The sequence below is a fragment of the Falco rusticolus genome, chromosome 6, assembly GCF_015220075.1.
Source record: "Falco rusticolus isolate bFalRus1 chromosome 6, bFalRus1.pri, whole genome shotgun sequence".
Classification (NCBI taxonomy): Eukaryota; Metazoa; Chordata; class Aves; order Falconiformes; family Falconidae; genus Falco; species Falco rusticolus.
This window is the reverse complement of record NC_051192.1, coordinates 35,566,179-35,589,958: the sequence shown is the minus strand read 5'-3', so window position 1 is coordinate 35,589,958 and position 23,780 is coordinate 35,566,179. Positions and strand designations below refer to the sequence as shown.

At 38.9% G+C, this 23,780-nt stretch overlaps 2 protein-coding genes across 26 annotated transcripts in view; one reads left to right on the top strand and one right to left on the bottom strand.

The window, feature by feature from the left end:
- The window catches only part of EPB41L2 (erythrocyte membrane protein band 4.1 like 2), a 123,758-nt gene extending 115,563 nt beyond the window's left edge, over nt 1-8,195 (top strand). For all 16 annotated transcript variants that reach the window (XM_037390902.1, XM_037390895.1, XM_037390901.1 and 13 more), the window contains 3 exons: nt 307-387; nt 3,125-3,263; nt 6,945-8,195. In XM_037390902.1, the coding sequence (XP_037246799.1) occupies nt 307-387; nt 3,125-3,232 (189 nt within the window). In that variant the 3' untranslated portion in view covers nt 3,233-3,263; nt 6,945-8,195. The remainder of the gene's footprint in view (nt 1-306; nt 388-3,124; nt 3,264-6,944) is intronic.
- SMLR1 (small leucine rich protein 1) lies at nt 367-18,488 on the bottom strand. 10 transcript variants are annotated; one of them, XR_005104754.1, is made up of 7 exons: nt 18,185-18,476; nt 11,900-11,987; nt 11,118-11,252; nt 5,329-5,508; nt 2,081-2,383; nt 1,303-1,425; nt 367-453 (listed from the first exon to the last, which is right to left on the bottom strand). XR_005104754.1 is itself a non-coding variant. In XM_037390904.1 (3 exons), the coding sequence occupies exons 1-3, from the start codon at nt 18,315-18,317 to the stop codon at nt 14,651-14,653; spliced, it is 393 nt and encodes a 130-aa protein (XP_037246801.1). In that variant the 5' UTR covers nt 18,318-18,433; the 3' UTR covers nt 14,018-14,650. The 10 variants fall into 10 exon arrangements, 2 of the variants coding, with proteins under 2 accessions (XP_037246801.1, XP_037246802.1); XR_005104751.1 differs by having other exon boundaries at nt 1,303-2,383; nt 18,185-18,488; XR_005104755.1 differs by lacking the exon at nt 11,118-11,252 and having other exon boundaries at nt 1,303-2,383; nt 18,185-18,487.
- Between the last annotated feature and the right edge of the window lie 5,292 nt (nt 18,489-23,780).

The window sequence follows — 23,780 nt, the reverse complement described above, 5'->3', positions numbered from 1 at the left end:
TTGTCAGATTTATATGTCGGAAGAAGCTGGAATTCCAGTTTGTCCGCATATCTAGATCTGTTCAAACTTGGGCTCCCGTAACAGAATGAATTCTCTATTGCTTGGTTTTACCAAGTTTAGCAATTTCTAGAATGTGACTAACTGCATAACTGAAAAATGCAAGGGTGATTTAGCACTGAGAATATTTACTACTAATTGCAACTCAGTCATAGAAATTTATGTGCTTCAGTGCAATAGAAATGAGTGCTTTCTGGCTATATGGAATAATTACAAGAATGTTTCTTCCCTTTTTTGTACCATCTCTAGATGGTAAAAGGTGGAGTATCAGAAACAAGAATTGAGAAGCGCATTGTCATTACTGGAGATGCAGATATTGACCATGATGAGGTATGTAAGCTGTTAATACCATGTGCTTTTTGTAGTTCAGTGAGATCTAGGCAGTGTTTCACAAACCTGAAATAAGAGAAACGTAGAGAAGTCGAATAAGAGGACATAGAAGGACCCTGAGACTGTTAATTGTGGCAAAATAGTTAAGCAGTTGTGTTTTGTGAGTAAGGAGCATTTAGAATATAACTGAAAGAAACCCAGCATTTGTAACTTTGCAGCATAGATCATGTGAATGGATTTCTTATTATTTTTAAAGGGATTGCTTTTTTTGGAAGACACAGTTTATTTAGTGCCGCTTTTGCCATTTGGAAGGAAAAGCATTACTAAAATAATCTTATTTTGATACATTAATCTGGATAGATGGGAGTCTCTACTGTGTTGTGTCAGCAACATCGAATACAGCACTCATTTTGACTGAAAGCTTTGAAATACATTAAAGCATCAGCTGCTTAAATTTAAAAAATAGTTTTTTACTTGTATTTATTGAATTATGTATAACAGAAGTAATTGCTGATCTGTGGAATCTTATGTAAGTACCTTTCACCTCTATCAATACCAAAGCAGTATTTTACGATGTCTCAGAAACTAAGGTTAAAATCACTTCTATTTGCCCAATTAAGAAGGCTGAATTTAAGCAGTACATGGGAAAATAATTGAGAAATTGTAATTATCTATTTTTTGCAGTGATGATTACACAATTTTTTTTGTTTTTCATCTAAGAAACTACAGTAACAAAGTTGATCAACAGTCACTGGGTAATTCAAATAGAAAAGCCTACCTTCTACATAAAGTTGCATTGAATCTAATTCTAACTTTATAAAAGTTAGACAAATCAACATAACAAGATTTAATTTAACTTCTTAATTGTAATATACTGAGAGCTCTCGGGGAATTTAATCTCACATTTTGATTTACCTCCAGAAAGTGGCTCTTGACAACTTGAATCTCTTCTTGAAACTCATAATTAAATGACAGGGCTGTTCATCATCAGGAATGGCTCTTGTTTGCCTTGTCACACGTTCAGTGCACTTCTGACATCTGGAAAGGTCACACGATACTTTTAGTATACCAGACAATTCTCTAAGCCCTTCTTTGTTATAAGTGGGTAGTGAAGTAAAAAAATGAAATTATAAAAAAAGAAGTACAAAATATTATTTCAATCACTGACGTTTAAAGCAGCAGTGAGCAGCTTTTAAGAGATTTAAAGAAATCTCTACCACTTTTTCTTCAGTGGGTGTGGAGCGCTTTAAATGCACAAACTACATGCTGGATGTTTATTCTTTTAGCTTTCTACATCACTAGAACAGTTTTGAACAGGAAAATAGTATTTTATTTTTGAGTTTCAGAATACAAATGCTTGTATTACTTGTAATTTAACAGTTAGAGACTTAAGGTTTTTCATCGTTTATGGTTTGATTATAAACGCTAATTCTTAAATCTCAACAGCCGCTTTCTTTTAAATCCTCATTTTACTACAGAGATTGCACTTGGCATATTGTAAAAGACAAACTAATAAAGAATTTTCAGGATTAATACATCAACAAACATCAGTATTGTACCAATGCACACTGTGTGTTCTTCTGTACCTATTTTCTTAATAGGATTTCAAACTCATTATCATGTAATATATAAGGTGGCTAATGTTGGTGTTTCCAGTCTCTCTTCAGAGTTAGTTATTTCTTCTCCCACTTACCACCTGTGGCTCGGGAAATTGTCAGTTTTCTAAATTAAGATAATCCTTTTTGTTGCATTATATTTTTCTGGCTCCTTATAGTATATTCAGGGGTTTTCAGTTCTGGTTGATATTAAGGTGAACACTGAGATTACTGTTGTCTCAGAATGCCTTCCAGTTTCTTCTATTTTTTTCTTGTGTTGGGTTCCAACAGTAAATAGCTCTGTGAAATAAGATTTAGATCAGGGGAAGGAACAGAAGGTCCCAGGTGCTCTTTCTCCCGTTCTGCCTCAGAGAGTGCTCTTCTGTGGTTGACTGTAAAGCCTTGTGTAGAACAGAATAGAACAGAACATTTAAGTTGGAAGGGAGTTACAACAATCATCTAGTGCAACTGCCAGCTGTGTATATTGGTACGTCTCTTAAGAAGATAAAATTTCATAAAATGTGGAAGAGCGATTATGAGAGACTTAATAATACTTGCATTTACGCTTCCCTGAGTTAAGCTAGAGAAGGTTCTCTTAAACTAGTAAAAGGAGAAAATGGAGATTCTGGGGCTAAGGAAGAAATTTCTGTTATGACCTTCTTTCAGAGTTTCAGTACCATAATTATATGTTCCAAATTATCTTTCCATTTTACTCTGGAAACAGAAGGGAACTGTTATTTTTCTGAAGTCTTTTTTGTGAAGTCTTTATTTGCTAGATCTGTTGCAGAAGCTCAAAAACTTATGCGATGTAAGAAAACTTACTGTATCCTGGAATGAGCTAGAAAAGTTACAGAATAACTTTATGGTTATTTGTTACTTCCTGGAAATTTAGGTTAATTTTTAGCATAGTGGATTCTTTCTTCTTTTTTGGTTGTTTTTTTGTGGTTTGGGGGTTGATTGGTTTTGGGTTTTTATTGGGTGTTTGGTTGTGGGTTTTTTTACCCCTGAGCCCTCTGAAGTTCAAGACTTTAAAGTTCTGAACAATTATAACCAAAATTTCCAATACTACTCTCTCATTCTCTTGACCCCACATGAATGTCCTTTTGCTGGTGTTGAGTTACATATTTCAAATACATTTGCAGGCCCTGGCACAGGCAATCAAAGAAGCCAAAGAACAGCACCCTGACATGTCTGTCACAAGAGTGGTGGTGCACAAAGAAACTGAACTTGCTGAGGAAGATGAAAAGTAAAATCAAAAATGCCCTGAAGCAAATACTTCAGGTAAGCTTATGTGTATAATTAATGTAGGAAAATGAAGCATCAGTTTTTTGTTGCATACTGTAATAAAAGGCTTGAAAAAATATGGAGTGTCTTTGATATGTACTGTCACAAAATGGTGAGTTGAAAGAGGTGCTAACAGTAGGCTGTTAGTGTAAGAATGCTTATCTTAAGTCCAATCTGACATTAATTTTAATTGCAAATTTTCCTGTATATGTCTCCCAGTTTTGTCACAGTGCTCTCTTGGCATTTCCTACCATGTTTGGTCAAGTTGTTTATATTGATGTGAGTTTGGGCATTTTCTGCAAAATGTGAAGAATGTGTCACATTTTTGTGTTTACATGTACAATTACAGTCCTTGCCTTAAATCTTGCTTGTTTAGTGGGAAGACTATGTGAAGTTCTCAGTAGCGAAAAGGGCACACTTGGGCATTTTAACTTAGTCAGCTAATTCTTGATCCTAAGCACAATGAAATAATTAACCTTTTATCATATTCCCAGGCAAGGAGGTAAATGCACTGCAAACTCAAGTTTTAAAGCCTCTTAGCAGTTGAAAGCGGTATTTGAAGGAATGTCAGTTTCAGGCCCTCATTTCTAGAAATAAAAAAACTAAAAACAAACACACACACACACACACACGCTTTACTTGATGTATTCAATAGATAGATCAGAATGAACACTGAATAAATTTGCTGTTGCACTGGTTATAGGCTTATGTCTTAAAGCTCAATAACTATTCGGATGTATAAAGCTTCAGATTTCTTTTGCTTGTCACACTGATGTCATGAAACTGAAACTTCAGATTTTTCAAACTTGATGGTTTTTTTAACTGTAGATTCATATTGAAGGAAAAGGCTTCATTTGGAATGGTTAATTAACAATGGGAGAGATTAAAAAATAAATAGTTTAAAAAGCAATGTTTCAAGTCTTTGTTGGGAGACATCTTAGTTTCTGCTGATGAGTGTATTTGGCTAAAGAGCAGAGGTGCTACTGGCGCATTTTGAGAGGGAGAACTGGTTTTAGTACAAATTTAAGCTTTTAATATGCATTTTGATCAATGTTAATGTAGGGGGAGAAAAGGTAAAAGAAACACATTTTCTATTTTTTAAAGAAATTAGAGTTGTCATGATTCTTATTTCCTTGGTTCAGTAATTTATACAACGGTGGTTGCAGCCCATGTAAAAAAGACTTCTAGGTCCTGTACAGGCATGCATTCCCTTAGTATCAATGAAGTTTTTTACCAAAGGTAAGATACCTGTCATAAACTTCATCCTGCAGCTTCAGGAGGCTTCTAGATATTATAGAATCATACAACCACAGAATGGTTTGGGTTGGAAGGGACCTTAAAGATCATCTAGTTCCAATACCCCTGCCATGGGCAGAGACACCTTCCACTAGAGCAGGTTGCTCAAAGCCCCATCCACCCTGGCCTGGAACACTGCCAGGGATGGGGCATCCCACAGCTCCTCTGGGAAACCCCTTCCAGTGCCTCACCAGCCTCACAGTGAAGAATTTCTTCCTAGTTATGTAAGTTTATAAATTACCTTTTAGCCAGTTTCCTCTGAGATTGCTGAGAAACTAATGCTGGAAGTCTTACATCACAGTGGAGCTAAGTTTGAGCTGCCCCCTGAAAAAGTCTTCAGTTTTGGTCAGATTATTGTGTGTTTGAAAGTGGAATGAATAACTTTTGCTTACAACTGTACAAACCAGGAAAACAACATGGATCAATTTTGGAAGTGCTAGGTCAACACTCACCTGGATATTAATAACTAATACTTTTTAAATTTATTTAACATGTAATGTTATAAACTGTAGAAATAACAAAGGGGAGATTGTTTATGAGGGTGGATTGAGGAAATGTAACGAAAATTAGGGACTCTGCACAAATCTCAGTATGTTTTTTCACTGTACCTTTATTTCACTGTTCCATTGGATTTGTTTTGTAGCTTTGTTGCTTAGTGACACTGAAAATGGGTATAGCATATATGCTTCAGCTTTGTTTTAAATCACAAAAGAGGACATGGAATTCTACTGAATTGTGAGGTAGGGAAGCGTGGATGAGTCCTTACATCGTATAAATGCTCCAGAAGGGCTTGGAAAGATCCACATCTCTTTGAGAGAGCTTTTAGTTTGTAGCAAGGAGAATGCCTGCGGTTTCAGTAATTTCTCTGGTCCCTTGGTACACAACAACGTTAAACACGTACGCTCAAACCATCCTTCTTGTATTTTCAGCATTTACATAGCAGAATCTAGGGCAGAAAGATACACTGTGACAGCAGAACAGATCATTTTGATTTGCAAGGATTTGCTATTATAATATGCGCTACCATCACATTTTTCATTTATTATTAATCAGTATGAATTTAAAGGACTTGGGAGCAGGGATTGCCTCTTCTGTTATATTTGTGCAGAGTGTGCCAGTTTCTTCATGCTACCTTAATCCAGAAAAATATCTTTCAAATTGATCTTCAACATAATCTATCCCATATATTTAATTCCATCTTTCATAAAGGGACTGTGTCATGGGAGGAAGAAACAATCTTAGCAGGTTTGCACCACATTTCTGTATTAGTGACCAGCTGTAAAGTTGATTCTGTTCCTTCATCAAATGTTTAACTATGTAAAGATTTTATTCAGAAAAAACAATCAAATAATTCTGCTGAGGGTGTTTTTTCTGAGAAATATGTAGGTTGTGGAATGTTGTTTGCAATATATCGGAGTGTCAGATGTTATGTGAGTTTGCCGATTGCTTTATAGCTCTTGGTCTGAAATGCTTGTGAGAGAGTTAAAGAGGACTAATATGAAGGCATTTCACCACGCTGCTCTTGTATTTGAGATCTGGTGACTTTGATAATGCCTTATAGTTAAACGTGAAGGAAAAAGTTTAGCTGTCTATACACAGGCCACCTGAAGTGCCTTGAATATCTGTCTGCAGCTTGGACCATCAAAGGCAGGGGTCCTCAAACTACGGCCCAAGGGCTGGATACAGCCCCCGAGGGTCCTCAATCCAGCCCCCGGTATTTACAGACCCCCCTGCCCCCCCCGCCGGGGGTTGTGGGGGGAAACCAAGCAGCCACAGATGGCTGCCTGCCACTGCATCCGCGCGCCGGCCCCCTGGTTAAACAGTTTGAGGACCCCTGATCAAGGGCCCTATGCCCTCCTGTATCAGCGAGGGGCAGGTGGGACTGCAGAAACAGCTCTAGGCAGTTGTGTCTGGGCAATGGATTCATGCCATGGATTTTGATTAGTTGTTTCTAAGGTGATGAAAGCTCTGCCCTGATGACTATGGTAGCATTGTTTTTGCAGACTTTTTTTCTCTAAATTAAAGTGAGACACATTACACTCTGATTCTGAAGGATTAATTGAACAATTGAACTTATTTTTTTATTTATGCACTAGATTGTGGATTAAAATTTTCAGTAAACTGTGCAAGAGTTGACTTTTAAAATACAGTGATAATTTTGGGGAGGGAATAAATACACTAAAACAAGGAAAACACTGACAGAAACTGAATTACTATTTACCTCGTGATCGAAGGGGGCTTCAGTTAATGGAACATGTTTTTAGGAAATAACCTTCCCCCAAAATACCTATATGGAAAAAAAGACTTCTTGACTCTGATGTGACAGTCACATAGTATCCATTATGAAAGCTTATGTAATCTTCCCCCTCCTTTTTCTTCCAGAAGTAAAAATGATACTGACCGTGATCGTGACCATGAAGAACTGTAATCATTCCAAGTCATCACTACTTTACCGAATTCACCAAGACTAGCAATGATGACCAGATGTTCAAGACTTACATGCCAATACCAAACTCCATTTTAACATCTTTGGTCTATATTCCCTTACAATCTTTCTTGTTTATTTTTATAACCACTTCTTAACAATCTTAGATATTTTTTTTTTTACATGAAGTTTTAGAGGGTGTGATCTTCTTTTGCACAAATACTTGTACTTCTGAAGCTGATTCTTAATTGTATGAAAGTGGACAAAAAAAGTCTGGAAAGTATTGTTCACTGGAACTGGTGGTAATTGTGCAGAAAGGGAGATCTTTACTAATTTAGATATAGTTTTTTCAAAATATCTCAAGTGAAATCTCTTACAGGAGTAATTTACAGATTATTTTTTTCAGATTATTCAGGTAAATATATGGTATCACATAACAAAGATTTTTATAAATATACAACATTTCCTAAAATTTGAAAAAATATATTTCTTTGGATACATTTTATACTGATATCTCTGTAACTCTTTCTGTTCTAAGGGTCTCCTCTCTGTGGAGCAGAGATGGTGTAGCAGTCTATAGAGGAGAAGGAGTTGCAGACACATTTCTTCTGACTGAGCACTGTGTTCTTTATGCACTTTGGTGCCAATGCTCAACTTTTTGCAGACGTTTTGCTGTCTGCAGCATTCCAGATAAGGAAAGAAGGAAGAACAAAATGTCTTTCTCGTCTTCCAACAAGAGATGATCTAGGCAGCTTAAAACCTTAGTGCTTTTTTTCTTACTGTGTCCCAACTTCAACACTTCCATAATTTGAACACATGTAGGATGCTTGCTTTCTATTAAACCTCACTGTCTCCATGTTAAAACTGACTTTTCTGTTATTGAGAAGGTATATGTTTCAGATGCTTCATCTAATGGTTATCGCAGGTTTTTAGGATACTGAGTGAAAGTGTTCAATGGACTCCATTCATGAAGTAATAAGACAGTACCATCATTTGAGACTGCCATTGAAAAAACCTGTTAATTATTTTGGTTTTTATTTTTATTTTGTTCTCACGGGGGGGTTGTATGTTTGTGGGGGTTTTTTTGCTGTCAACTCTGTGTATAGTTAAAAAGCCAAATTAGATTTATAGCAGCTTGAAGTTGTATTAAGTGATATTTTGCTTTCTGTAATTCTGTTATAAAATAAAGTTGTTTATTCTCTGTATGACTTTTGGCACTCAGACATGAACTTGGAAGATACTTAAAGTGAGCAAATCACTTATGAGAAGTGCAGTTCTAGAGGCCACAGGACCTTGAAAAGCAGGGATTAATACAAGTAGTCTCCAGGGTTACCAGAAGGGTGGCCCAATTGCCTGGCTCCTAATACTGATACTAAAGTATCAGTGTTTTTTAGACATCTTCCAAAGCATCCTGGTTCAGAGAGCAAATCTTCAGATGCCAAAATAGACAAGATTTGGACAGCACAGCGCAAGTTAAAATGCCCCTCAGTCTGGAAGTAGTCATGGAGTTAGGATGTGCTATGGTCTTCAAGTAACAGAACAAATCACGACGTTCTTTTTCACTTCTGAGTGATATATTTTTGGTGCTATTCTCAGTTTAGATTGCTGCCATCTGTCAGCATGCTTGCTTAACAGAAATTCATATTAGTTTCGGCTTCATAGAATTTGGGTAACACAAGACAACAGTAACCAAGATACTGATTTCTGTGTGCATATAGGCATTCTCAACTCCATCCCATGTTACCCAGAAAAATACCAGATAAAAATCTTACTTGCTTATCTTCAAAAACAGAGACATTCTGCCTTTCAAAAGGGGATAGAGGACCTCACCCAGCTTAATAACTTAAGAACACTGCCACAACACTGTGCATGAGTAAGGAGGTTGTCAAGGAAGTGGCAAGTTTGGGATATGTTAGTGGAGGTCAAAATAGAGGTACATGCATTTAGGGAGATGTCTTAATAGGTATTTCATGCAAAAGTGTGTAAGAAGCAGCTCTATAAAATCTTTTAGGTATTTCTGATATGGGTGTAGTATTAGTTGCAGAACTTGTTTGATGGGGTGGGGGAAAGAGTGTTGCTTCAATTCCTTACTGATTTGGATGTTTCTGATATGTTAGACACTAGATCAATATTGGGTTTTATTGCAATTGTATTTAATTCTAAAAACTGCAAATATAATGTTCTTGAAAATAATATTACTTCTGCTGAGAGCTGTATTTCTTCAAATACTAGTCAGAACCTTTTGTCAGGGAAAAATTAATAGTGCTTTCAGGTTAGCATAGCTTGTGCATAACTATCACTTCCATTGATTACACATGTGCTAATTAAACAAACATTGTCATGCAGAAAAACATAAGCCCTAAGTGTGATCAGTCCTAAAACCAGGCAAGTTTTTACAGATTCTGGTTGTATGTAATTATTCAAACGTTCTGTAATATTGTGCAATTCTGATGAGTTTTCATTGTTACTTTTTTTTTACATTATGTATCTGTAACAAAAACTGCAACATGCAGCAGTTGTTCTCAAGGCACTTCACAAGCTGGCTTTATAATAAATAGGCAATTTCAAATACAATTACAATCTCATTTAATAAGAAGATATTCCAGTAATTAATTCTGCTTAAATGATTAGAAAAGTGAGTGATGTGGATCCTACACAAAAATACTTAATACGTCTTTCTTTTTAATCATGATTACCTAAGGATTCATAATAATGTTGGAATTGTTTTACAGATTGTTTCCTAGATTAAGGTTTCATAAAGGACAAAAAAGCAACTCTGGTGACAGACTTAAAAAAAAAAAAAAATTTCTTTTTCAAAGTAATGAGCAACTACAATGCAAAATGTTTCTTGAAGTATTCTATTTGACGACTCAGGCTAAGTGGCAGCTTTTGGTTTGGCCACAGTAGAACTGAAATAGATGGAATAAAATAAACGGAATACTATGACAGAGGTCAGAGTTTGAGAGATTTAATAGTGACCAGAACAACAACTAACTGTACCCTTGGCCAGGATGCAGTGGAAGCTTTCTTGCTTTTAGGCACGTTAACCATGGAAGTGGGCCTCTTGGAGCAGTTGGTATCCTGCACTGGTTAACCTGACTATACTTCTGGAAGGTTTGAAACTATTTTGACTTTCAGGCTGCTCAGTTGTTTGGGGTTTTTATATACTGCACTTGGGTTAGTGATATTAGTATGAATTACAAGCATTAGAAATACTGCTGGTACCTGTAAGTGTTAAATTACTCTGGCATGAAGCAAATCCTACAAGCGTTTTTGGAGGTAAGTATCTATGAGTGGCCATAGTGGGCCAGGCTCAGTGACTAACGCTCCCAGATTCATGCCTCTGAAGCCACTGGTAGTTGCCTAGAGGGGTGTGCAAGAATAAGTGCTGTCTGGAAAGTAGTACTTGCCCAAATATTCTTCCAGTTTTCAGCAATTTTCAAAGACGTACTGATCTATCAGTCTTTCATATTTATTGGCCTCTGTGGATTTTTGGCTAACTCTTTTTAAAAAATCCATCTGGCAGGCATTTTCACTATTCCATGTGTCTTAAGGAAAAAACACCTTTCTTTTCTTTTACCTGCGTCTGCAAGCTTCATTTGATAGCACCAGTGCAGATATTAGAAGAGACCTAACAGTAATTCTCTTAAGTCATTCCCCAGCCAAAAGCTGTTCCACAATTCTTTATCATTCTTATCATCTTTCTCTGCACCTTTCCTACTTAAGTGTTGAGACTTTATATTCTGTTCTGGAAAGTGAGAAGGAAGCAATCATAGATAGGCAGGAAGGTTTTAAACAGGTTTCCTGGTTGTAGATGGATTGGAACCCTGGCTTGGTATTATTTATTGCTGGTGACAGGAAGACAGATGACTCCTTAGTGATAACAATAATTGAAGACAAGTTATTTCCTTGCAATCACTGTTTTCATATATATTTAGAAAGAGTTTTTAAAATTTATCTAGACAAAGGCTTAGTTCTATGGTGTTATTTAAATATATATTTTTTGCTTTGTGAAGGAATTATGCAAGATACCATGGTATAATTCATGCTAATGGCATGAAAACAGAGGTATTCCTTGACATTATTCATTAACAGAACTGAAAACAGCAAGGCCTGAGGGTTTTCATTACCTGTTACTGAGTCTTGAACATCAGATCCTCCTACATCTTGGCAAGTACGGCTCAGTAAGTAGTTGTGTGAAAGGCATCCAGAGTATCTATATAGTGTCGTCTTTGGAATCCATACCACCATTTTACAGTAAAGTGCTGTTAAAGAATGGTATCACCTTTCAACATTTTAAATCTCTCTATTCTCAGTCATTTTGTGAAATCAACAAAATCAGTTTTATGCTGTGGTAAGCCTTGCTGAACTTCAGTTCTCTATCTTTACATGTGGCCCAGGCCAATCTTTTCTTGGGTGGTGGTGCAATGGGTGTTTGGAACTGAGGGGGGAGGATGTCAGAAGGTGTTACAATTCTGACAGTATCCAAGATCACCACTTTTCTGTTGGCAGCACTTCCTTAAATGTAAAAAGTCAAATCTCTGCAGCAGCTATCTAATTTCCCTGCAAAGGATTGTGTAGATTGTAGTTAATAAAAGAAGAGGAAAGAATATATTACAGAAAGTATTTAAAAGTTTTCTTAAAAGATATCAATATCACAGAAGTTCATGTACTCAGGTAAACAATAATTTCAACGGTGTGGCTGAAGAACACACACTTTCTCTTCAAAGCTGCTGGTCTATTTAGAAAGCAAAAATTTGTTCTCTAAGAAATATGTGGGAAAACATGAACTGTTCCATAGCACAGGATACCAGATCATTTGGCAGTCAGTCCTGTGTGTTGCAAGGTTCTATACCAGCTGCTTCTGAGGAAGCTGTTGGACACTTACACAGCAAATGATGAAATAACCTACCTCTGGCGAGGTACGGAGCAGAGTCGTGGCAGGAAGCCAGTAGGTCAGGCTCACTGATTCTGTACGACGTTTTTTCTAGGCTGGGCAGCTGTAAGCAGGGTTGGATCATTAAAATCAAACTTTCAGATCTCTTTCCTTAGATACCATGTTATACCTGGCTTTAACTTTTGGATCTCTACTGTCTGCGGTGGTTTTGATCTTTAACATCACAGCCTACAGGAACATTGACATTGAAGAAACTGTGTAACCAGAAGAACAGAACTTTATGTCTGTTAATAATAGCTACATGAGACCATTTTTCTTAACAATCTTCATGTGTTACATCTTGGTGTGTCAGTCGCTGTGTCACGTAAGTATTCATAAATACACTTCTGACACTGCATAATAACTGTCTTATTATTTTTTCAGTAAACCTTGAATTCTTTATATAATGGCATAGATCTAAGCTTAGAAGCATTAAAAATGAAACAAAGCATCACATTCTTTCCCATCATCACTGCTTTCATGGGATCGTAATGGATCTTTCAATGAGAGCAGCTGTATTTTGTTTGCTTAGTGCCAGCGCTTAGAGTAGAAAAACAGAGTTGAGTAGAGGTAGGAGCAGGCCAATATTAAGACCTTTTGAGACTTTACAGTTAGCTCTGGCTGTACTAGATGTAAAGAAAGTGTGTACTGCTTTGGACTGTGCTGTACTAGGCGTGCCAGGCAATGTAGAAGCCCAGGTATGAGAGGAGCTCGGGGAGCAGGGGCTCCCCAGTGTCACGAGTAGCCACTCAGCAGCCGGGTGGCAGGGAGCTGTGGTGAGTGCCGACCTGAGAGCTGCCTCTGGAGTGCTTCATTCCTTTTGCTGTCTGAAACACATCAGGCTTGTTGCTAGTCAAATGACATTTCTGGTGTGCAGTTGAAGAGCTAAAGGACTGCACGCTTTTCTCTTACTGGGAAGAACAAGTTTATATGAAGTAAAATCAGAAGTGTTTTCAGCCTTTTGATTGCAAAATATTGGAAAAGCACTTCTGGCACCATTGCAGATGGGACATCCTGAAACACACAGAGAACACGTTAATGGGCATCTGGAGTGAATTGCCAGCTGGAGGCAGAGAGCCCTGCAATTGATCTGCAAATTGCCCTGCCAGCTGGCTGAGATAAACTTGTTTTTACTATCTTTGCTCATCTGGGTTTTGCTGTGGTTCTCTTACAGCAAACCTTTGAAGTCAAAGTCCGCATGTATATCTTGTATTTAGCTTTTGCTGTTTATGTTAGTGCTGAGATTTCTAATCCCTGGCTTTTCCCACTCAGCACCTTCTGCTGATTTCAAATGAAACTACAAAGTACTTTGCAGTTTCAGGCATAGGTAATTCTTTTGGGAACCTAAATAGAGACTACTAGATCTAATTAGAGGTATTTGCATTTAAACATCCTAACCTTTACTTTTATTACACAAGTGTAGAGGCAGCTCTTTCCAGGTAACAAACAACTGGCTCTTCACCTCTTCAGTACAATGTATTATTCTATGTGATTTGCATAAATGTAAACCACTGTGATTAACCACCTATTTTTAAAAATCGGATAGTATTAAAATGTGAGAGAGGACTGTTACATATAGTAAAGGTACTTGCTGGTTTGACTCCTGTTTTCCTCTCATAGATTTTGATAAATTACAGTGTTCCTTAAACCTGTGGTCATGGCCTTATTTGTGTTTTATAAAATGATTCAAAAGAGTTCTTAAAAGTCTATGAGAACTGAAATTTTGCAAAACCACACATAATCTCAGACAAGGCATTATCCACTCTGTTCTTGCAGGGTGGGTAATGACAAACAGCTATAATGAAAGGTAATTGCAGACAGCAATTGCTGGCAGTTAGGGACAGTAAATATCGGGGACAGCAATGATAGTCACTTCTCATTCTTCCTCAGTTTGGGTTTAACCTTGAGAGCCAGAAACAGAGAAGCCAAAAGGCAATAATACTTTCAAACAGTTTGAGTTGCTTTTTTGTAGGCCATCTGCCACAGCCAATCTGAGATGAACTAAAAATTGTACATCTACAGCTAATGGGGGCGGGGGTGTGTGTGTGTAGATTTTTTTAATGTGTGACAAATGACACACAAAAAAAAGAAAACTCCATACTTATGGGGGTTTTTTTTATTTGAAAAATGATCCATTTGTCCTATAAACTAGAATAATAACTGGTTTACAGAATACTGACAATCTTTTCATGGTTTCAAAATTTGACATGGTCAAGTCAGCAGAGAAGTCCTTTTGTTTCCCATCACTCTTATATTTTGCTTCCAAATTCTGTGGAAAGCATACTTTACAAAACCTATAATATTTCCCAAAGTGTACAAGCAAATAAAAAAGGCAGTTTCCCTTCACCGCCCTTCTCAATTTCCTAGATGTCAGTGCTCAATATGAATTTGCTGTTTATGCATCTTCAATTTAGTAAGACTGCCTGCCTTGTATACACCAGCTCAGCTCTCTCAGGAGCTTGTTGTATAGCTTTCTTCTCTAGGCTAGGGGAGGGCTAGTGAGCAAAGTGCTTTCCCTCCCCACAAATCCTGTGTCATGTAAGGGAACTAATCCAGTATGTTGCAGGAGGTCTCTGGTGTCCGATGAGTTGCATAAAGTACGGCTTACTTGGCCTCATGTGAGAAAGTCAGACTGTTACAAGACCTTTTTGAAGGCAGCAGCTGTTTCATTTGTATGGCACAGAACTAATTTCTTCTCTTTGTTTTGCTTTTCTCTGTGGTATTTACCTACAGGTGGTGATTTTTAAATCTGCAGAGCTGAGTACTGGCTTTAAGTTTGCTTCCTGAGACACGAGACTCCCTTTGGTTCTTGCATTTGTTCTCTTTTTGTCCAGATCTCCTGGGTTGCTGCCACCGGCCATGGTAATTCAGGAGGACATTGCCAGGGTCTTGTGCCTTGGCCAGTTCCTCATTAACTGAAAAATAGACCAAACAACACAAAAATCCATAAGAACATGCTCATTTCCTGTGGTGAATTTTCACAAAGAAAAAGAGCTGGCATATATTAGTAAGAACTAATCTTACTAAATTGAAGGTGCCTCAACAGCACGTTAGTATCAGTTTGCCCACGTTCCTAGGAGAAAGTCTTCCGAGTGTGAGATGGGGACTGTGCCCGTGCCCAGCGAAGTACTGACACAAACTATTGACGTCAACAGAAATACTCTATTCTCATTTTCCTCCACCAGCTTTCAATCAGAATAAAATCCTTAAACAAAAGCAAGGAGAGCAGTTAGCTTGTACTTGAAAATAATAATAAAAAATAAAAATAAAAAAGAAGCCCAGTTAGAATAAAACAGTTTGTCACAGGGTATTAGCTTCCCTTGTCATCATTAGCTGTTCAGGAGAAATGTGTGCTGTTTTGTTTATTTGGTTTAGTTTTGTTTTTAAGGAATCTTGAAGGGCTGATACTAAAATGAGTTTTGATATATTTACATGGAGTCTCGATGCACAGAGGAAAATCAAATTCTTATTTGACGATGAAAGAAAGCAGCCTTGCTTTTAGTAATGCAAATTTGATATTTATTTTTAAAAATTTTTTTAAAAGACATCTAAGGAAATAGGCACCTAAAGCCTGCTGAATTGCTGAGTTCTGTCAGAGGGAAGGTTGGTGTTTAAAGGAGTCTGTTCTCAGACTCCTTTCTCTTAGTTGCTTTGCTCACCTGATGGTCAAGCTGAAGCTGTCTCTGCTTGCCTGTACAGGGAGAGCTGCTCAGGATTTGTGTTAGTTGGCTGGAGGCCTAAGTGCTAGGCTGGACTGTAGCAGTTTCAGATCAAGCAAAAGAAGGGCTTGGAGGGAGAGCTGGGACTGTGATGCCCAAAGTATTAAACAGACAGAAATTCATCTCACATCCTCTTGAGAGTTCCAGCCAAAACACCTGTGATCTGCAGACTGAGAATCTCCTTCCCTGAGGCACTAAACAGCCAGATGAGTCCCTGCAAGCATCCTTCTTAGTTATGAGAAGCACAGAAGAAATATTTGTTTTGCAAATTAGTCTGCCAACTACTTCATTCACCTCTCTTAGAGCCTTGATTGCTAATCTCAGAAAATTTAGGAAATCGTTACTTACACTTCACTATAAATCAAAGCTAAAAATTCCACGCTTTAAGAGAAGCAGTATTTAGCATCTTGTTCTGCAGATTATTTACAGGCCTGCAAAAAGCGCAGCTAAGGAGGACATGGGCACTGCAGAAGGGAGCAGGCCAGTTTGTTTCAGCAGTTGATCCTGCAGGAGGAATGCCAACATCTGTGGTTTTTTTCAGGTGGGCTCTTTTGGCTTAATGAAATTACTGTCTGAGCCCCAGCAAAATACCTGATCTGATGGGATCTGTAACCCGCCTGCTTTTCCTGCTTTGCTTGATCCTAGCTGGAATAGGAAAGGAAGAGCATTGCCAGGTAAGAATGAGTTCAGTAGCATCTCAGTATTATTTTGTAATAAACTAATGGTCTAAGTACCACATGATTATTTCCTGAAAGGGAAAATCCCTGCTTCTATCCAAAGTCTAGTGCAATAATTTCATTAGTTTCCATTTCAACTGTTTTCAAGAGAGCGCTCTCAGTACTCTAGCCTTCCTGTCCTCTCACAGATACTGAATTGTACAATGCTTTGGCACCACACTGTTTTTTGGTGGTTGTTTATTAGTGTGTGAAAAACTGTCGACACCTTGCCTTAAGGATAATTTATAACTGAAGGCAGAGCTGGGTTAGGCATGCGGAACAGGCTTCCCTCGCTGATTAATTCAGCATCTAGAAGCATCTTGAACAGGAAATGTTTGAGTTTTAGCAGCCTGAAGGTAACTTGTGGTGTACACTTGTAAGGAAACAAACACCCTCTCTGTCAAAGCCTCGGGTCTAAATGTCTGGATGTTATACAAAATAGCAAGTGAACTCATTCTATGTTTCTGGGTATGTGTGGCTTTTCTTACTTTTAGAACTGTGTTAAGTTGGCCAGTTTTCAGGATTTCAGAAGACTGCAGGATACAGCAAACTTAACGAATGTACACATTGCAGTGCTTGATCTGGCATCTAGGTATCCAGGTAAGGGTTCTTCCTTAGCCTCGCACCGGGGTGGGAAAACCCAGCCTTCTGCTGTTGGGCTGTGCACCTCGGGCCAGCTTGGGGTGAGCTCTGCCACCTGCTGAGCCCTGTGGTCAGGACTGTCCTGCCTGCCCCAGCCAAGTGTCTGCTTTTGACATCATGGGTGAGCTGCTGGAGCTGAAACCTGTAGTGTGTGCATTGTGGACCATTGTCCCAGACGGTCCTCACCAAGCTGTACCGAGAAGCATCTGAAGTTTACACAGGAAATCCAGGATGTCATCTTAGCTCCCCCAACACTCCCTGTGGAGAAGAGGTTCAAAAGGCAGCTAATTTGAGGAACAAGCTTAGCCCAGCATCTGTTTAAAATGTGTTTTGGAAGGGCTGAGGAAAAGAAAGGCCAAGGACTCTCAATGTGCACCAGGGCTGGCCTTGGCAGCTGGGAGCCTAAAACAACAGCAGAGCACGTGTGAATCTCCTGCTGCAGCTGGCACCCAAACATGGAAGGCATGAAGATCATCCCATTAAAACTGGATGGTCTGACATACAGGGGTTTCTCCTCTAAAGGAAACTCCCTTTTGTTACAGTTGTATCCCAGTGTCTTCTCTGGGCAGGACCAGTCAGGGTCTGCGAGCATCCTCAGTTTGCAGTACCCTAGTGCATTGCACTCACCGTGCATTTAGTTAGGTGGAGGCGTTGCTTGTTTTGGTATTACTCTGAAGACAGATTTTTGAAGTGAGCATAAATTGCTTTTAAAGTAGAAAAGGCAACACGACAAATGTACATTTAGGTACAAAGTAAAAGCAAACACATACCTTTGAAAGAACACAGACATGTACTCAATAAGCAACTGCTTATAGGGTGTAACCGCTGTTACCTGTCTCACCGAAGACTTGCACAGTAAAAGCACAGAAGAAAATGATCCATACTTTAACTACCCTATTCTTTTTCTCCATCTTAGTTGCCCCTTCTATAATGTAGTATAGTAAAATATTCCATAGTGTGGTATGTAAAACTATGGAGTTTTAAGTGAGGGTTCAATCCAAGTTCTAAACAAATTCCTCTAACATTTTTCAAATTGAAAATGGTCTAAAATGTAGTGCAACTTCATAAAATTGTTTATGGTTATAGTTCTCTTCAGTTTACTTACTGATACAAGCCTAGCAGTAGCCTGTGGAATGAGAATTTTTGCCTGCCTACCCACTCATTGCCCCCACATCCTGACTCACCTTCTAATAGTTTGATCCTGAAGTAGGCAATTAGCAGCAGCAGGAGTAAAGTCACGGGCATAAAGATCCAAGCAAAGATAATGTAGCCAGGCAGCTCCCTCACAAACACCGAAAAGATGTAACTCATGCTCATTTTCCTCAGCAACAACCGTGCTAAGCAAGATCCTTAAGATCTCCAAGTGTGGATCTTACTTACCCTGCTTTCTTCCTTTTTCCCCCTGTGTCCACGTTCTGCCCTTTGCTCAGACCGTTATCTCTTTTTGGACTTTGGTTTGTTTGTGTAGGCCTGTGATTCCCAGTAGGACTGGAGTTCACTTGCAAAGTTACTCAACCACAAAGTTTAAAAGTGTATATTGAAGTAATGTAGGACTTTGAAACCTTTGGGTATGCTGGGCCGGGCAGGGCTCAATACACATAAGGCTGCTGCCTTAAGAGCAATATGGGTTCTGTCATCTGCTAATGTTGTACAGGCCATTCTGAACAATAAGCATCCTCCTCCTAGATACATTATTAATTTTACAGTAGACCTCACATGCTCTCTGAGGGTCAAGACCCTGTTACACATACCACACAGGCACACGTGGTCTCTGCTCTGAAGAATTTTCAGACCAGACCGTTGAGGCAAGCAGCAAGTGACCGAGTGGCTGCTGTACCAACAGCAGTTTTTCCTAAGAGCAGCTGCGGAACAGTGACATTCAGGAAGGTTTCTTTTTTTAGCAAAGTTGAAAATATGTGGTCTGGGGGGGGGGGGGGGGGGGGGGGCAAGATGTGCCAAAGAATTCAAGAACCCTTTAAACATTCAAATAACTGGGCTTGAGGTGTTCAGTATTTTCAGTTTTTCCCACCTGGCCACCAGCCTATGGCAGAACTGAGTCTAGGAAGCACTGAACGGTTTGAAAAGACGATTAGTCATTTTATAGCCCTCCCCTCCACCTTCAGGTTTGTAAAAACATCTGGTCAGTAGACCTGACACCTCCGAAGTGCTATTGCATGCAGGCTGCATTGACTTCACTTGGGGGCAATGCAGAATCTCACTGTTTGACCTGCCCGTGTACTTGTGTTCCAGCAGAGACATGCTTCAGGTTGTTGGAGATCAGGTTAGTCTACCTGAACGTTCAGTCTTTGGCTTATCAAATCTGATGCCTAATGAAGGCCTCAGGTTACATTAGGCATTGTGGCTTTGTGGCTCCAGCAGCTCGTTATGACACGAAAAAGAAAATCTGGCTCATTTAATGTGCATTTGAGAGATGGTAAGGATTTTTTCTTAATACCTACCAAGCTGAACAAAAATCTGAAAGCTTGAGCTTTCACCTCAAGGTGAAAACAACCATTTTGAGAGCAGTTCTGTCTGAGCATCTAGAAAGGATGTACAAGATTTGTTTGACTAATTGGTAGGTGGGTAGGCTGGAGCTAATGGGAAACACAGTAGATTTGAGGATTTTCAGGGCAAAGAGATATTTCTGTGTTCACCTTGTTTTCTTCACCTACTGTATTCAAAAGGCAAACAACTTCACCTAACAATTATTTTAAGTTTGTAATTTTTTTGGAATGGTAACATATTTGAGAACCTCCCTTTGTGACAAATGATGGAGAATATCAGGTTTGCAGACAAATTCCCGGTTTTGTTAATCACCTGCTGTTGTGGTTAATAAAAGAACAAATGGAGCATGCCTCATTTATTGCTTATATTTGTTTGGCTTCAGTTTCTAACCATTACGTCTTACTCTGCCTTTTCCCACTAGATGTTTGACCTCATTCGTAATGTGCTTTATGATCTGCTGATGAAAAGCATGGATTAAAAGCCAGGTGGTGAGGATATTAATATTATTATAGGCCCATCTGTTGCCAGATAATTCCTTCCTTGCATGGATACCTGTCAGCTGTGATCAATAAATTCCTTAAAGCTTTTCTTTTTTTTGCACATAAATATTTAATTCCGATTTTTTTTTAGGCTATCACGAATGTTAGTGTTCAGGTCTACAAAACAGTCACAGTATTTTAATGAGCCCTTTTCTGGATCTTTTTAAAAATTCCTTTCTAACTGTTTTTTTTTTTTTTTTTCAAAAAAAAAACCACCAAACTTGAGCAATTGGAGAGCTCAATCTGTGAAAATGGTCTGTGACTCAATTCCAAACTCTGTGATGTTACAAAATGGGCCAAGGGGGCATTTCTCTTTGATACCTGTGCACGGCTCACGGTGACACTAATGGGAACTAGCTACCTGCATACAGGGGAAAAACAGTCATTTGGATTTTTTAACTGGTTTTCCTTCTGTGCCTGAGATATTAGTTCTTTCTGTCAAATGTGAGTCAGGGGAGATGATGGAGTATGTAGCTGCCTTGCTCGTCACACCTGACTGTTGTGGGGCCAGACAGCTGATGGATGCAGAGCAGACAGCTTGGAAGTGGTTAGTTAGTTTCTGCCCAGAAAAAATAAGAAAATTCTCAACCCTCCACATTTGTACAACCTCCTTGTGAGGTGGCAGGTGTCAGCTCTGATCACAGCAGTTACACAAGGAACAAAACTTGGCTATTGGCTGTTCAGCGCAGCAGCAAGTTTCCACACGTAAAGCAAGTTTCCATACTGAAGCAGGACAAATGCAGGTAGAAACAAGGTTAAACATATTTTTACCATGAAGGGACTTCATTTTCTGCCTGAGTTGACTGGGATGGCGGCGGGTGTGCAGAAAGCTGAGGGGAGCTCTGCTGCCACACGGGCAGCAGCATCTGGCAGAGCAGGGATCCACACCCCGGCAAGCCCCAGCCCACAGTGGCAATGCCTTGCGTGTCTGTGCAGTGCGATCACAGCTACCACAGCCAAAGGAAAACTGGGAAATGTGGGCCAGGCATGGATTAGTAACACAGGAACATATGGTTTCCTGGATGATCTGTGAAGCTTGGGTGTATTTGGGAAAACAGATGGATTCCTGAGCTTTGTGAAAATTCACTGACTTCTTACCAGTTGGAAAGAAGCAACTGCTAGCACATCAGCCCCCGGCGGTACAGGGCGGACCTGCCCAAAGCTCACTTTCTGGTTCACAGCAAATTCAGCCATTTCAAAATTTTCCTTTTGGCTTGAATCAGAAACCTGATTTCCTGTGAAATGGAATTTAAGGAACATTACTTTTAGAGCCAATAGAACTCTTATTTCAGCGGTAGAATTTTGATTATTTACACAAAAAATGAATACAAATGAATTGATTCAAACTTTAAAATACTTCTATTTTCAAAGCCTGCCAACTGACATTAGAAATGGCCCACATCACGCCTACCTTGTTGGAAGGAATTACTTTAACTTCTCATCTTTGTGGGGGGGGTGTGTGTATGTGTGTTAAGCAACACATTCTTGTTTAATATTTTGATTCAATCACAGTTTCTAAAGGAAAATTTTCTCTTAAAATTTCTAGATTATTTTTTTTTTTTTTTTTTTACTAGGGAATATAAAAAGGCAAAGAATGCCTATTGGAGCTGAGAGGAACGAGTGAGATCTGCTTGTGAAGGCTCAACCACAATAAATACAAATAACCCCTAGCTATTGCAGCTGTTTGAGAGCCTTTCGGGCAGTACCCAAGAAGCACATATTCCGTAAAGGCAAATTGCCAATGTGCATGGCAGCTGAACCGGCAGAGCTGAGGTTGCTCTTCCTCAGGGAAAACACTGAAAAGGTTGCTGCAAAACTGAAACTTTTTTAAAAAAACCCCAGTATTTCTGTAATTATGGTGGAAAGAGGAGGTGGTGGTTTCGTCTGGGCTCAGTAAGGATGGAGCCTTCCAGCACAGACCAGCAGGTCAGGTGCAGAGCCCTTTTTCTCCCTGGGCCAGGCTTGAAACTGGCCCCATGGGGCTGGGTATTCCCAGAGGTCTCCCCGGGCCCAGGAGGGGTGATGGTAGGCTGGGTCCACTGCTCAGGAGACACATTTTGAATGGAAAAAGGGCTTTAGTTTCCTGGGCTACCAAGCTAAAAGGCTTCCTGAAAAGTGTATCAATTTTGTTGATTTTAAATGCTAAATGAGTATTTAGGTCTCGTCTTTCTCCTGGATGTTCTGCTAGAACACCAAAATCCTTTATTTTCCTGTTTACCCTAAATCCGATAAAGGCTATTAGACCAGGTAGTTTAATATCTTTATTATTACAGGCAATTTCATTTCCTTCCATGTCCTTTGTAGAATCCAATAAATTGATTGTTTAGGGCTTGTTTTCCTGAAAAACATTTAGCCTTCATTTGAAAACATGAGGAGATGGAGAATCATCTGTCCCTTTCCATGGCTTGTTCATGGTGTAAACCACTCACCTCGTGTCTGGTTTAGGGCTTGCCATGCTTCTGCTTCTTGCTGCTCGTTCTGCTTGCCCCTTCCTTGGTGGGTCAGGAAGAATTTGTGGACCTAGTATTTTTTCCATGTGAAAGTACTTACTTTTGCAATGTCACTTTTCAGTCTCTTTCCTGTTTTAAACTACACACACCAGCCTTTTAATTCTTTGGAGCAGGACATCTTTTTTCCCTATCCCTGAAACATCCTTGCAGGTTTTCTGTGTTCTCTAATTTTTAAAGATACCTTTTGAAACGTGAGCATACCAAAGGGTGCAGTCTCGTAACAGTGTCACCTGTGACACTCCTAAAGGTAAAATTGTGTTTTATTCCCACTTGCTACTCTGCTGTTCACTCCCCCGTGGATATGGCTTTTAAGATCCTTGCAGCAACTCCTAATTCGTTACTCAATGTGTTTTATTGATCTAGAAAAGTGATTATGTTTTTAATGAACACATTGTGTTCTACTAATTCAAGTGCCTTAGGACATCTAAGTGTATTGAAGCTGTGCTTGCCTTTATCAAACAGACTTGTAATCTCTTTAAAAAAGTAACAGCTATTTTGCATAAACCATGCTAGGTAGATTATTTATTTTCCAATTCTCTATCTGTTTAAACAATCTGCATTTTTCCTGCCTTACTTTTATTTTTCTTACCTATAACTAGGACAAATCATTTGAGTGTTGGCATGAAAATAAGGGGTTTCTAATCTCCTTGATATCATGCTTAAGTTTTATAAAAAATTAGCATAAATGTAGTAAAAACGTGCTTGGCCAACTTCTAACCCTCTTCCAGTCTTCTTGATTTTCAAGAAGTACAGGTTATTTAAATTTCAGCTTTGTTATTAATCACCTGTACAGGTCAATATTAATCTACTTGTGCAGAGGCACATGGCAGTGGTACCAGTGGATAAGCCTTCTTTTCAAATACAAACCAAAGTATTTATTGAGCAGGAATACTTCCTGCACATTATTTTTTAAACCATCTTGATATGGGCTGCCGTGAACATCGCTTTTGCTGCGAGTATTATTTTAAAAGAATGAAAAAATAAAATCTGATTGTTCCTAGTTCTTTGACCACAGCATTTTCCATGGTGAAGGAGCTGATAGTGTCCATTTTCTGTAGTCGTAGCTTCAGATGTGTTCGTTGCCTGCCTTTTTTTTTTTTTTTTTCTTTTCCCCAAGAAAATAAGTTTATGGAATCACAATGTTTGTCCTTCCTAATAACTCTAAGCCAACACCAAAAATAAGTTGAGGCATAGAAAACTCAAAGCAAGTTATTTATCAGTACTGT

Coding starts and splice junctions, on each gene's coding strand:
- SMLR1 (XM_037390904.1), bottom strand. CDS start 18,317: ATGAGCATGAGTTACATCTTTTCGGTGTTTGTGAGGGAGCTGCCTGGC. Junction 17,259..18,184: donor CAGGATCAAACTATTAGAAG/GTGAGTCAGGAT, acceptor TCTTCTCCACAG/GGAGTGTTGGGGGAGCTAAG. Junction 14,839..17,186: donor ATGCTTCTCGGTACAGCTTG/GTGAGGACCGTC, acceptor TCTATTTTTCAG/TTAATGAGGAACTGGCCAAG.